At 39.8% G+C, this 15,373-nt stretch overlaps 1 protein-coding gene across 2 annotated transcripts in view; it reads right to left on the bottom strand.

Moving 5' to 3' along the window:
• Positions 1 to 15,373, bottom strand: part of csnk1a1 (casein kinase 1, alpha 1) — an 80,355-nt gene that overhangs the window by 50,433 nt on the left and 14,549 nt on the right. The window contains exons 4-5 of one of the 2 annotated variants that reach the window (XM_068043441.1): positions 6,558 to 6,656; positions 1,038 to 1,121 (exon numbers count right to left, since the gene is read on the bottom strand). In XM_068043441.1, coding sequence (XP_067899542.1) covers positions 1,038 to 1,121; positions 6,558 to 6,656 — 183 coding nt within the window. The remainder of the gene's footprint in view (positions 1 to 1,037; positions 1,122 to 6,557; positions 6,657 to 15,373) is intronic. The other variant, XM_068043442.1, reaches the window with a different exon arrangement.

Genomic DNA, 15,373 nt, shown 5'->3' with positions numbered 1-15,373 from the left:
TGTTCAGCATTCACCCAACACTGCTTAACCCTGATTATTTTCTTCCTAACAATGGTTACAAAGTTCACCTGTTCTATGTAGCTTTACTATGCTCCTCCCATCCTTGTTCAGAACTTGCCTGACAAAGCATCCACTTATTCAAAATGAAATACTTCACATGCTATAAAAAAAGATTATACACCCTACATTTTGCCAAACACAAAGAAACAAGATCTAAACTAACTTCCACACACACTTGGAAAATGGCTAAACAAGGTTAGATGGCACTGTTACCACTCATCCACCATAAACATTCATCTTAATCCCTCAAAAATTATCATATAGGGAACTAAGATATAAAAGACTACTCATTCAATAGGCAACTTGATAGTCTAGGGAAGAAAATGTTCAATTCTAAGCATTTCTCTTCAATTGTTTTTGTTGAATGCATTTTCATACTGGAAACTATAATCCCCATTTAAGCTTAATATGCCAGTTCAAGTCACAATTAAATTATCAGAACCACGAAGGAATGTAAAGTTACTATAGTCAACATGACGACTAAGTAGAGTAGCACTCACCCAACACCTCAATGGTGGCTGGTCTGAGTCCCAGTGAAGGCCAACACTCCAACCTGCCCCCATTTTGCCAGTTATCATTGTGGGAAGCTAACAAATCCAGACTTCAAGGTGGATACACCTCCTACCTAGCTGGTTCACAAAGCACCAGTGCCAAAGGGGTCGAACAAACGTGTTTGTTTTCTCCCAGCCAGAATTCAGTCAAAGAGAGGAAGGCTAAAATAAAATGAGTGCAGATACAAAGAAATATAAAGGTTATACATAAATGGTGAAACTTCAGCCCAATTCTAATAGCACACCATAGCTGGAAAAGAATTTGAAGGTCAATCTGGTCATTAACAGAACAAGAAATTTATTTCCAAACAAGAAAACAAACACGTTTACCACTTATGTCTGAATAATGCCAACAGAGATAGTGGCCTTAAATCGGATTGGAAAAAATGAATTTTGGGTTGGCTTGAGTAGGAGACAGTTTCAGACCTGATTTAATCCTGAGAAAGCTGGGTCGTGAGAAGGACTAACAGTCATGCTTCTTTTCCTCTTCCCCACTGGAGATTCTAAACACTGAACAAATGAAGATTGTGGCAGTGCATGAACATTATTGCTGACATAGAAAGGCCAGCGCAGACAGGCAACACGGAGGCTTTTAAGAAGGGGCAGCCAAATGCCATCCATCTTCCCAACATCAGCTCTATCAATTTTGTGTTCTAAATTAAAAGCAAAACCACCACAGTGCATTCAAAATGAATGAAAAACCATTAAAAGCTTAGAAAAACAATGATATCCTGGATTGGAATAAAACACCCCATTTCAATCTAAAACAATGAACAGGGGAGCAAGATAACTTGATTGCATCTGCAAAACAAGTGGCAGTTAAAGGAAAACTGAGCACTATGCCTGTATTAGTACATTAGCTGACATTTGGCAAGCTTAGCCAAGTACACCCATGGCCTTAAGTTATTAATGTACAAAGCACCTAGGCAACATCAGAAGGTAGATGATCAACATCATGCACCTATCAAGCCTGCAGGTACTGCTGACAATTCTGTATGATCTTAAACTTGTGCTATCCTGCTGTTCTGGCTCCAACAATATTGTTGCATCTCCAAATTCAGAAAACAAAATTACGAAAAGGAGATATCAATAGATTACTGTTAATGCAGCATTTCATCGATATTCATAACTACATTGCAAATACAATAAACAGCTACTACACAGGAGAATGTTTAATCTTACGGAATTTACAATTTCCAAGGATTACAGTGCTAAATAGGTTCAAGGCCACAATAGCATTACAACTTTTATTAAAATGAAAATGTCTCCAAATATATCATGTAACGAATGTCAAGATCTTCAGTAAGGAAGAGGTAGAAGGCATTTAGGCAAAATAGTTTGGTCAAATATTCAGAATGGTTAATATTAGGCATGCTAAATTATTATTATTTTTTTTAATATAAGCATTTCACTGGATCACTGGCACAATTTCTCCCCTCAATTAAACACAGATCTCATACCATTATTTACAAGTCACACCTACAGAATTGTGTCTGCTTTTTCTTTAAATACAATTATTTCCATACAATTCAAGTTATTGATTAGCAAGAACAATATGCCTACACAATACTTAGACTACAGTGCTTTCTGCTTATTACATTGGCATTTCCAATTTCATTTTGCTGAGAGAATCAGGTGTAATTTTGTCACCCAATCCTCCCATACTATTTATAAAAAGCCTGTTGATGACAAAAGCTTTTGTTACCTTTATTTTTTCCAAAATAAATTTCCTGAAAAACTCATGTCAACCTTATCTCCCTATAATATTGTGTCAGAAATGGACAAAATCTTCAATGCAAACTATGAAGGATTATGGCCTTGTATTAAATACAAAATCAATACTGGACATGCATCATTTACAATATTTGTATAAAAAGGATGCAAACATCTTTTTTCCAGAGTTTGAAAATGCACTTTTCTTCCTCTTCCCCTTCAAAGAGGTTGATTTCAAGCTGGAGTACTGCGCCACAGGCAGTCACCCTCCAGTAACACTTGTTCCCTTTGTAGGTTCACATGAGGCTATTCAGCCAGAGGGTACTTCAACCAAGCCTGATCCCAACCTCACCTGATATCTGCACATTCGTGGTTGATAGTCACCTTTCAAATCAAAGGTGCTGAGGCTGACTGTAGCTTCTTAGCTGCTGCCTAACTCAGATTAGCTAATTTAGCACGGTTAACCCGAACCCAGCTATTGTGTATGGTTCAACTACAAGTATCTGTAGGTAGAGGCAGAGAAATCACTAAAAATGTGTTTTATCTTTAAACATGCTGCATAGTAAGGAATAACTATTTGTTAATATGTGGCTGTCCAGATTGCTTGATTTAGACTTTCTTATAAGATCTAGTTAAGATCACAACAGGACAAAAATGATTACCATTGAGAAAGCTCACAAAAAAACTGGCCTAAAAACACCCAAAAAGTATACTTCAAACGTAAATAGTAGCAATATATGCAAGTAGTTAGAAAGGAGGGAACTGCAGACAGGACTTGAATACAGAATCAGTTTAGGTGTTTTACTGTTTAAGTTTTTAGGTTGATTGTAATAAGGGACGCACTGTAATCTATCATGTAGTACATACTGTATTATGCCAGTTTACTTATTAATAAAAGCATGGTCGTGATTAAAGGAAGTCTGTCTGCTGGTGCATATGACCTTTTATCCTGAGCTGCTGTTTAAGATATACTTGTTACATAAGATTATACTTGTATTGTTGCTAACAGGGCAAATTTCAATACTATATGCCGTTAGACTGCAAAAACAAACAACTAAAATGTTGCTTAAATATCAACTCTGGGTAACAAAACAATTGGGTTGAACAATTTGCCAAGCCTAGCAACCAATGAGTCACATTGTTCAATGCCACAAATTTCAGCTGATCTTTGACAATTTTGGAGATACAAAATATAAAATGCTGACAAAAACTTACAATACTCAGACATAAGGAATAAGGTTTCATTTAAACAATTCAAAATTAGCTCATTTCACCTCCTCCCTCATCCAAGCTGAAAACCGCCAGAACAGGTGGCATGGCCACCTGATCCCACAGAGTGATGGATTAGCAATTCCCAGACAGAGCTAGCTTCACCTGAACTGCTGAGACATGTACTGAACGCAAGTTATACACTTCCCAAAGGGAGGAAGAAAATGTGAATGCATCTTTCTCACACCCCTTTCTATCTACAAAATTGTGCAGAAACATGCATAGATTTTTGATTAGGAAGATGAACAAAATCACCAGAAATTAATGCCAGTAGCTCATCTGGCAATTACATTTCTTTCGAGTAGGGTACTGACACAAAAACTATTTAAGTTCCAGGTTCAATGTCTGGTCATAGTTAATTGATCCAAAAAGGGGCAATAGAACTAGTCTCAGTATCTCTGGTAAAACAGAGGGTAAAATGTCAGTTCCTGCTTACTACCTAGTAATTGTTACTGGAAAGTAAAGTGCACACATGGACGTTGGATGGAGATAAAATTGGGGTAATGATAAACACCACGGGTAACTACTAGCCTGTTGACACATTCTGCCCAGGCTCACATCACCATTTCAGTGGCTAACATCTACAGAACTGTACCCCAGACAAGTCACCACTTTGCTGGAAGGGTCATAGGAGAAAAGACAATTAAATATTCCCAGAAATTTAAACCCCCAATATTTTGAATGTCACATATACAGACACAAGACAAAAAAATCCCAAAAGGTGCACAGCAGCTTCTGTGTAATAAAATAGCACACTTATAGTCTCTTTGGTATGAACTGAAAAGGAAGTTTATAGCCTATCAGAGGGGAAAGCAATTTCTTTGCAGACAATCTTCCTTTAAGATAAAAATTAATAGGCCCAAGTTGGCATTCATACAGGCAGACTCTGGTAGACACTTTTAAAGGGGATTGCAGCACCTAAACGGTAAAAGAAAATCATGCTTCGCTGATGTATAATCAATGTGACTAGTAAATACCATTCAAAAATTTTTTTTTTTAAAAAGCTGTTTGGCGCTCCAAAGTTATCTGTCGCTATAAACAGATCCAATATACCATCAAATGCAGCATGCTTAAGGTTGCCAATGCTGCCTGTCTGCTCAAGCTCAAAAATGACAAACTTCAATCAAGCACACAAACATACAAAGCTCAACTTCATTCCTTACGAAATGAATGTGGAATTAACATCACTAATTATTCCAGTACCATTATACAGATTTTTCAAGAATTCACACATTTAACTCCTTGAATTTTGTACAAATTAACTGTAGTCACATACCTATCTAAAATAGATACGAGGCAAGCAACCACAACAACCATGTGAAATAAATGAACAGTTTGCTTAATCTTCTCCCATTTTTTTTTTTACTTAACTACCTGGATTTTATAAGGTTTAAACCCATAGGATAGACGGGAGTGCACTAAAATGGATTAAAAGTGGTTGGTAAACAACATATAGTAGTCCATGGGTAGTATCTGGTTAGCAATCAGTTATCAGTCACCAGTTTCAGTGAGAGGGCTGTGATTTATATTTTTTTATAAATGATCGAGAGGGGGAAGTTATGAACACCAATGCTCAAATTCAAAAGGATCTCAGTGGGGGATGAAACGGCAAATGAGATTTAATTCGGGAAATAAGGCAGATGAAAGGTCGAGGCAGATCGTGTGCTAAATGGGAACACACTGAGACCTCATGGAAAACAAGAGATCTTGGGATTTCACAAGATAGGTCATGAGCAATCAACACAATGTTCCCAGGTCGCTAAAACAAAAAAAGCAAATAGAATGTTGGGGTACCTAGCAAGGGGTATAACAATTTCAGATAAGTCATATTGGAAGACCACATCCATGGTATTGCATGCAGTTTTGATCGTTACTTTATAAAAGGACATTGAGCTTGAAATGCCTACAAGAATGGCTACATGGTTAATTCCAGAGTTTGAGGGAAAACTGATTGCTCCGGGTATTTCTTCTATGGAGAAGTGGAAACAGAGGATATAAATAGAAGTGTCTAAAATTAGGAAATGTATGGGCAAATTGGATCCAAGTCAGCTTTTCTGCCTTTTACTGAACTTCAGCAGAAGGGGTCATATTTATAAATTAAAGACAAGAGGAACTTCCTTCTCTATTAAAAGGGTGGTTTTAGTATGTGGAGATTATCAGCACAGGTGATGGAACAAAAAACTTCAATGGGCCTCGAAGGAACTAGGCAGCTCCTCAATGACAAATGGAATTCAGGTTTATCAGAAATGTACCAAGGGAATATTGTGGATATACAAGAGTGCTGTATAACTCTATGGCTCTATGGATAGACCAATGGTCTTCTGCTTGAAACCATTACTATGTTAGGTACAAAAAAGCCTAGAGATTTTGTAATACAAAAATTCCACTGCAGATATTTACATGCTGAACATGTAACAAGAGTGAAAATTTACTTTCTAGACAACCCAATGCTATTACATGAACAGGTATAAAGTGTTACAATTTATTGGGGGCGCAGAGGAAGGGGTGGTGAAAGACCTGTTCATTTATTTTACATGCTGTATTGTATGTTGACATGTAAAATTAAAACCACATAATACACCTTAAGTTAAGAAATCCATGTAACTTCCTAATGCTTTACACATTCATTTAACTGGCCAGGACAGGAATATGATAACATTTCATGCATCTTATTTTTGAAGTACACATCTTTAAATCTATTGCAATTTTTCATAATCATGTTTTAAAACAGGAGATGCAAAGTTAAACGGAGTCACAGTAAAATGAACAGTATAATTTACTGTCCCCTAAACAGGCATTTACAGTATTAATGGAAACAAATTCCTTCTAAACTGAGAAGGCATTTAAAATAGGCCAAAGGTTTTTTTTTGGGGCTGGGGGAAAAAGGTCAACTGCTCTAACTTGGCTATATTTTCCAGTAAATTAGATTTCTGCTAAACTGTCCCTGATATGATTAATACCAACCTTATTACAATGACGTCCAATACCCATTAGAAAGTTGTCCGGTTTGATATCTCTGTGAATAAAATTCTTTGTATGCACATATTCAATTCTGCTGATCATCTGAAAAACAAAATAAAACATGAGAAAACCTGCAGCTTTAAACAAAAACATATTTAGATTCATATTACTTTCCAAGATTCAAATTATTCCATACTCATACGGATATCACAAATAGTGAACTAAAAGCTGTATACAGCTGGCTATGGATCATGAATGTATCAAAAAAGGTAAAAAAAAAAATGCTTTCATGTGTATTGTCTATAAAGTCAAACATAAGAGTTTAAGATTTAAAGATTGCATTTCTTTCCTGTTGCCTTCCCATTTAAAATTCCGCCAATCCAAAACACATGTATTTATGAAGCAGCAAGCCTTACAAGTTGATGCTTAAATATCTGACGTTAATTAACATTCAAGTATTTGTAGTTTTAATGATTTCCATATATGCACTTCATATCAGCAAACGCCAATTAGATTTCTGCACACTGGGTTTGTTCTTCACTGCTATGCTATAGTGAAGAATTTCCCATTCCAGCTTCTATTTCTATTTGCTTCCAAGTAACACCCAGGAAACAGCATACACTAGGCTGTATTTTTCGAATGCAGTTTGTCAACTTCTGACTAGAGGCATACAAATACACACACCCAAATCAGAACTTTGTTGAATTCCCCAAAATTTAAGTAGTTACAAACAGGACAGATCGTGCAATTGTTATTTTTCTCCACCAGAATATTTTGCACATGCATCACTGAATTTTGCAATCCTGATCTAACACAAATTTATCACCTAAAGCATTTGCCAACGTGCACAAATTGTCTTAATAGAATTTCTTACGGTACAGAATGAAATCGGATGATAAAAAGGTAACTGAGTTGCAAAGTATGTGAATAGTTATAGCGACCCTATAGAGATGCTAATGTGCAATACTACACCATTGAAGAAATAAGTGCATGGCATATGAAAGCCTGCAGTTTAAATATACCTTTTTTCCGAAAGCAACGATCATAGAATGTGTGAAATCATGTCATTCCATCCACATTTAAAGCCACAAACTACGATAAAGTTAATTTAGAAGTACTGTTGCAAAAAAGCATCTGGTGGACCAATGACCAACACAAATGTATAAATACTAAGTAATAGTTGGACAAGGAAAGTCACTGCATAAAAAGAAAAAAAGAACTTTACTAGATGTGGACTATGGCACAAATTGCTTTTGTAATGATTTTACAAATAAAAGGAAAATAGCTCAATCGCTGGCATTTGAACACTAAACCAAGCATTCAGCAAAAATAGAAAATCAAGGCCTACTCACAAGCATTGATGAGCACTAACTTTTATAACTCTTCGAACACAAGAGGGCTGATTTTCAAGTTGACAGCCAAACAAAAAAGTGGCCTCCATGATCAATGGAAATCGGACACTTTCAATATAACAGGTGGCTGATCAGCAATGCAAGTTTTACACCTGAGCAAGTTAAAAAATCTGCCCCAAGGTGCGAGAAAATAAACAAAATCGACCCAGATATTTGCTTGCATTAAAAAAATACTGGAAGGACAAAAAACAGAACTGCTTTTAATGTTGACTACCATGGCTGTCAAAGGGTGGTGGCATATGCAAAAGGCTTCCTTTGCATTAGTCCACAAGTGATGAAACAGATATTCCAAATGACCAGTATGCTTACTGCCAAGCATAGGTTTCTGGAAACTATAGCAAATAAACTAATCAACCACAAATCTTCTGACCAATTTGTCTCTAGACCAAATCAGCCCACTTTTCATCAACTCATGAACTAGAAACAGAATCTCGAAATAACACCTTTTGACATAAGAACCTTAGAGTGTAAATTTCCTTTTGACCCACAACGTTAGATGTAAGTAATATTTGAGAGTTAGTATTAAAGGGTTTAGCATCCTTGAAAGCAGATAAACCCCCATGCCCAGACAAAATGTATCCCAGGTTAAGGAAAGCAAACGACTAAATAGCACAGGCTCTGACCATCATTTTCCAATCTTCTCTGGCTGTAAGCATGGTGCCAGAGGACTATAGGACAGCTAACACTGTACTACTGTTTAAAAAGGGAGAAAGGAATAGAATGAGCAATTGCAGGCCAGTCAGCCTAATGTATTGGAAAAATTTGAACAGGATAAATCTTCATTTAGAAAGACATGGATTAATCAAAGACAGCCAGCATGGATTTGTTATGGGAAGGCAGTGTCTGGCTAACGATTGAATTGTTTGAAGAGGTAACCAGGAAGGTCAATGAAGGTAGTGCATTTGATGTCAACTATATGGATTTTAGCAAGGCGTTTGATAAGGTCCCACATAGCAGACTGGTCACAAAAGTAAAAGCCCATGGGATCCAAGGCAAAGTGGCAAGCTAGATCCAGAATTGGCTGAGGCAGTAAGGAAAGGGTAATGGTCGATGTGTGTTTTTGTGACTGGAAGGCTGCTTCCAGTGGGGTTCTGCAGGGCTCAGTACTAGGTCCCTTGCTTTTGTGGTATATATCAATGATTTGGACTTGAACGTAGAGGAGATATGGTTAAGAAGTTTGCAGATAATACAAAAATTGTAGACGGCAGGAAACTATCAATGGCCCAGCCAGGTTAATGGAACAGTGGAAAATGCAGTTCAACCTGGAGAAGTGTGAGGTAATGCATTTGGAGAAGGCTAACTAGGCAAGGGAATACACAGTAAATGGTAGGATTCTGAGATGTGTGGACACAATGGAGGTGGCTGGACAGGTCAATAAGGCGACATACAGGATATTTGCCTTTATTAACTGGGGCATAAAATACAACAGCAGGGAGGTTATGCTAGAACTGCATAAAACACTAGTTAGGCTACAGCTGGAGTACTGAGTGCAGATCTGGTCATTGCACTATAAGAGATATGATTACAATAGAGGGGGTACGGACGAGATAAACGAGGATGTTGCCTGGACTGGACAATTTTCGTTATGAGGAATGATTGGACAGGCTGGGGTCGTTTGCTTTGGAACAGAGGAGGCTAAGGGGTGACCTAATTGGTGTATAAAATTATGAGGGGGCCAAATAGCAAATAGCCCTGTGCCTCTTGATTGAGGGGTCCATAATGAGGGGGCATAGATTTAGGATAAGTAAGAGGTTTAGAGGGGATTCAAGGGGTATTTTTTTCACCCAGAGAGTGGTGGGGATCTGGACCTCACTGCCTGAAAGGCTGGTGGAGGCAGAAACCCTCATAACATTTAAAAAGTGCACAGATACGCACTTGAAGTGCTGTAACCTACAAGGCTATGGACCAAGAGCTGGAAAGTGAGATTAGGCTGGACAGCCACTCGCCAGCTGGTGCTGACACAAAAGGCCAAATGGCACCCTTCCAAGCTGCAAATGTTATTGATTTTATCAAGTAAGCTATTAAACTGATCAATTCAGAAGGAGCAAGCTGTTTCAATTAGGAAGGCAAATGGTATGTTAGCCTTCATTGCAAAGGGCGGAGAATATAAATAAGGAAGTTTTGCTGCTTTGGAGAGACGACACCTGGAGAATGGTATATAGTTTTGGTCCCCTTAACCAAAGAATGATATACTTGCCTCAAAAGGGGTGCAACAAAAGGTTACGAGATTGATCCTTGGGTGAGGGGGTTGTCCTCTGGGGAGATTAAGTAAAATGGACATATATTCACTGGAGTTTAGAAGAATGAGAGGTGATTCCATTGAAACTAAAAATTCTTAAGGGGCTTAACAGGGCAGATGCTGAGAGGCTCTTTCTCCTGACTAGAGAGTCTGGAACTAGGTGCCATAGTATGAGAGAAATGGGTCAGCCATTTAGAATGGAGAAGAGGAGAAATTTCTTCACTTGGAAGGTTGCAAACTTTTGGAATTCTGTATGCCAGAGGACTGTAAATGTTCAGTCTTTGAGAAGATTCAAGACAGAAATCCACAGACTCTGGGGCACTAATGAAATCAAGAGTTACGAGAATAGGGTGGGAAAATTGAGTTGATGTAGAACAAGGTTGTCCAACATACAACCCACAAGCCAGGATCTAGCCTGCCAAAGGTTTCCATCCGGTCTGTGGATACAAACTGTTCCCTGGACCGTTTCTCATCCTCTCCAGGAGTCTGTGACTGAAGATGAGAAATTCAAAATTGTCAGACTGACTTTTAAAAAAGATCAGAAATCAGTTTCACAGCTACAGATCCTGAGATCAGGAACAGCAGTTTCTGAACTTCGGAGAGATTCGGGGTTTTCCAGCAGCCTTTTAAAAAAAAAAACTCCAAATCTGTCCGTTCAGAAACTGCTGTCCCCGGGCAAAGGGGGGAGGAACAGGGAGGGAGGGAGATCAAGATCACTTCTGACAGAATGACATCTACCAGAATACTCCACCTCACTACAACAACTGGTGCAAGCACAAAAGTGTCAGGTATTTCACTAAATCAGTGTCCAACATAGTGACCAGAAAGTAAGTCAATAAATTAGTCTTCTCATTTAAAGCTTCTCACAAAAATGCAGCTGATGTTGTTTTGATGAACAAAATACATTTTAATGCCTTTATCTTTCCCAAATTGTCTCACCGGCAACCCCCATGAGAAAAGGTTAGACAACCCTAATGTAAAAGGGCAGCCATGATCGTAATGAATAGCGAAGCAGGCTCAAGATCTACGTCTGATCCCATTTCTGATGTTATTAAAACAGCTGGCTTTCATAGGGTTGGTTATTCACTGCCCCAACGGAGTTCTTCATTTTCAAGAGTGCACGTCACCTTTGACTAAATGACACATAGAATGGTTACAGCACAGAAGGCCACCAAATGGCCCATCATGGCCATCCACCTCTTTAAAAGCAACTCAGCGAGTCCCACTCTCCCACCTTTTCCCTGTAGCCCTGCAAATCTTCTCTGCAGATGATTATCCAATTCCCTTTTGAAAGCCAGGATTAAATCAGCCACCACCACACTCAGGCAGTGCATTCCACATTCTAAACACTCGCTGTATAAAAATATTTTTCCTCACATACCTCTGGTCCTTTCAATAAATCCTAAATTTGAGCACTGTGGTTCTCAACTATTCAGCCAATGGGAACAGTTTCGCCCTATCTAACTCTGTCCAGACCCCCTCAGGATTTTGAATAGCTCTACCATATCTCCTCTTAATCCTCCAAAAGTGGAAGGTTAAGTGGAAGCAGCCCCAGCTTCGCCACTCTATTCATTTAACTGGAGTCTCTCATCCTCGGATTATTCATGTAACTTTTTCTGAACTTTCTCCAATGCCTTCGCATCCTTTCCGAATTGTGGTGCCCAAAATAGGACACAATACTCCACTTGAGGCCAAACCAGCGCTTTATAAAGGCTCATCATAACTTTCTTGCTTTTGTACTCTATGCTTCTATTTATAAAGCCCAGGAGCCTCATATGCCTTTTTAACCACTTTCTCAACTGCTGTGCCACCTTCAACACATCGTGCACATATAACGCCCCCCCCACCCCCGGTCCCTCTGCTCTGGCACCCACTTTACAACTGTACCCTTTATTTTCTATGGTCTTTCCTCATTCTTGCTACCAAAGTGCATCACTTCACACTTCTCTGCATTAAATTGCATCTGCCATATGTCTGCCCACTCCACCAGCCTGTCTGCATCCTCTTGAAGTCTAACACTAGCCTCTCAATACTTCCAAGTTTGGTGTCATCTGCAAATTTTGAAATTGTGCCCCGCACACCCAAGTCTAGATCGCGAATATATTTGAAGAAATGCAGTGGTCCTAATACTGACACATGGGGAACCCTGCTATTCATCTTCCTCTAGTCTGTAAAACAATTGTTTGCCATTACACTGTTGCCTGTAACTCAGCCAACATAGTGTCCATTTTTTCACCTTCCCTTTTCTTCCATGAGCTTCAATTTTGCTGACAAGTCAGTTATGTGGCACTTCAAACGCCTTTTGGAAGTCCATGTACCCCGTTACCTCACTGAAAAACTCAAATTAAACACAATTTTCCCTGAACAAATCTGTGCTGGCTTTCCTTAATGAACCTATATTTGTCTAAGTGGCCATCAATTTTGTGTCTCATTGGTAACACAGTCCATGTCAAAGCATCCAATTCCTCATCTAAAAGACAAACTAACCAATCCACTCCAGGCAGTGCACAGAAATGCTATTAACCTTGATAAGTGATGAAAAGAGGCAGATATTGTCCACCAACCTCTACAATTTCACTTATTACCAAAACAGAGCTGCAACCACTTCCTATTGGAATAGACAAGTACAAGATGGGATTCCTCAACTGCCTTAAATATAGTTCAGTCTCATCAACCTAGAATGTGCACACACAGTCTTAGGTGCATGGGATCCTGGGGGGGACTTGATAGGGCAGATGCTGGAAGAATGTTTCTACTTATGGGCGAGACTAGAATTGGATGAAACAGTTTTAAAACAGAGGGTCGCCCATTTGGGACAGATATGAGGTGGTTTTGTTCCTTACAGAGTAGTTTGTCTGTGGGATTTGCTTCCTCAGAGAGCAGCAGAGGCTGGGTCATTGAATATATTCAAGGCCGAGTTAGACAAGACTCTTGGTAGACAAGGGAGTTAAATGTTATGGAGGCAGACAGGCCGCATTCAGATCAGCCATGATCTTATCAAATGGTAGAGCAGGCTCGAGGGGCTGAATGGCCTATTCCTGCTTTTAATTTGTATGTTCATATATATGCTCCACTAGGGTAATAGAAGTCTTACATGTCCATTGATACTGCAGTACATCCAGTTCTTTGTGCTCCAACAATGATCAGAGTCAGATTCTTTTTTGTTTTAATTTGACTTGGGATGTGAGCATCACTGGCAAGGCTCATCGCTAAATTGCCCTTCAGAAGGTGGTAGTGAGCCACCGTCTTGAACAACTGCAGTTCATATGATGCAAGTACACCCACAGTGCTGTGCGGGAGGGAGACCTAGGATCTTGACCCCTTGACAGTGAAGGAGTGACATAGCTCCAAGTCAGGTGGCGCTCCCATGCATCTGCTGCCCTTGTTCTTAGAGATAGTAGAGGCTCCGGTCTCAAAGGTGCTGTTGAAGGAACCTTAGCAAATTATTGCAATGCATCTTGTAGATGGTACACACTGCTGCCACTGTGTGCCAGTGGTGGAGGGAGTGAATGTTTAAGGTGGTGGATGGGGTGTTGCTGATCCAGGCAACTGGAGAGTATTCCATCACACTCCTGACTTGTGCCTTGCAGATGGTGGGTAGGCTTTGGGGAGTCAGGTGCTGAGTTAGCCACTGCAGAATTCCCAGTCACTGACGTGTCCTTGCAGCCACAATTTTTACATGGCTGGTCCAGTTAAGTTTCTGGACAATGCTATTGAATGTTAAGGGAAGATAAGAACATAAGAAATAAGGGCAGGAGTAGGCCATTCAGTCCCTCAAGCCTGCCCCGCCATTCAATAAGATCATGGTTGATCTGCTCCAGACCTCAACTCCTCTTTCGTGCCAGCTCCTCATAGCCCGCAACTAGCCGATATTTCAAAAATCTATCTACCTCCTCTTCAAATAGTGATCTAGCCTCCACAACTCTCTGGGGTAGAGAATTCTAGACATTCACCACCCTCAGAAGAAATTCCTTCGCATCTCAGTTTTAAATGAGTGTCCCCTTATTCTGTAACTATGTACCCTAGTTTGAGATTCCCCCACTAGTGGAAACATCTTCTCAACATGTACCCTGTTATGCCCCCTCAGAATCTTGTACGCTTCAATAAAGATCACCTCTCATTTTTCTAAACTCGAATGAATAAGGCCCAACCTGTTTAGCTATTCATGATAAATCAACCAATTCATCCCAGGAATCAGCCTAGTGAATCTCGTTTGAACTGCCTCCAATGCCAGTATATCCTTTGTTAAATACGGGGACCAAAACTGTACACAGTACTCCAGGTGTGGCCTCACCAACACCCGGTACAGTTGTAACAAGACTTCCCTATTTTAAAACTCCAACCCCCTAACAATAAAGGCCAAAATTCCATTTGCCGCCTTAATTACTTGCTGCACCTGCATGCTAACTTTGTGTTTCATGCACAAGAACACCCAGATTCCTCTGTGCTGCACTTTTTTGAAGTCTCTCTCCATTCAAATAATAGCCTGCCTTTTGATTCTTCCTACCAAAGTGCACGACCTCACACTTTCCTACATCAAACTCCATCTGCCAAGCTTTTGCCCACTCAATCTATCTATATCTGCTTGCAGATTCCTTATGCCCTCCCACCTATTTTTGGATCGTCGGCAAATTTGGATATATTACACTCTGCCCCCTAAGTCATTAATATAGATAGCAAATAATTGATTAGATTCGCTCTCAGAGATGGTCAGTCCCTGGCATTTGTGTCGCGCAAATGTAATTGCTCCACATCAGCCCAAGCCTGCATATTGTCCAGGTCTTGGTGCATACAGGCACGACTGCTTCAGTAGCTAAGGAGTCGTGAATGGCACTGAACACTCTGAAATCAGTGAACATCCCCACTTCTAACCTTATGATGGAGGGAAGGTCATTGATGAAGCAATTGAAGATGGTTGAGCCTAGGACACTGCCCTTAGGAATGCCTGCAGTGATGTCCTGGGGCTAAGATGATTGGCCTCCAACAACAACCACCATCTTCCTTTGTGCTAGATATGACTCCAACCAGTGGAGAGTTTCTCCCCCCCCCAACCCCCCAGATTTCCATTCGCTTGAATATTGATAGGGCTCCTTGATGCCATATTCAGTTCAAATGCTGCCCTGATGTCAAGGGAAGTCACTCTCACCTCACCTCTGGAATACAGCTCT

The sequence above is a fragment of the Heterodontus francisci genome, chromosome 12 (genome assembly GCF_036365525.1).
Source record: "Heterodontus francisci isolate sHetFra1 chromosome 12, sHetFra1.hap1, whole genome shotgun sequence".
Lineage (NCBI taxonomy): Eukaryota > Metazoa > Chordata > Chondrichthyes > Heterodontiformes > Heterodontidae > Heterodontus > Heterodontus francisci.
This window is presented reverse-complemented; position numbering and strand designations above follow the sequence as displayed.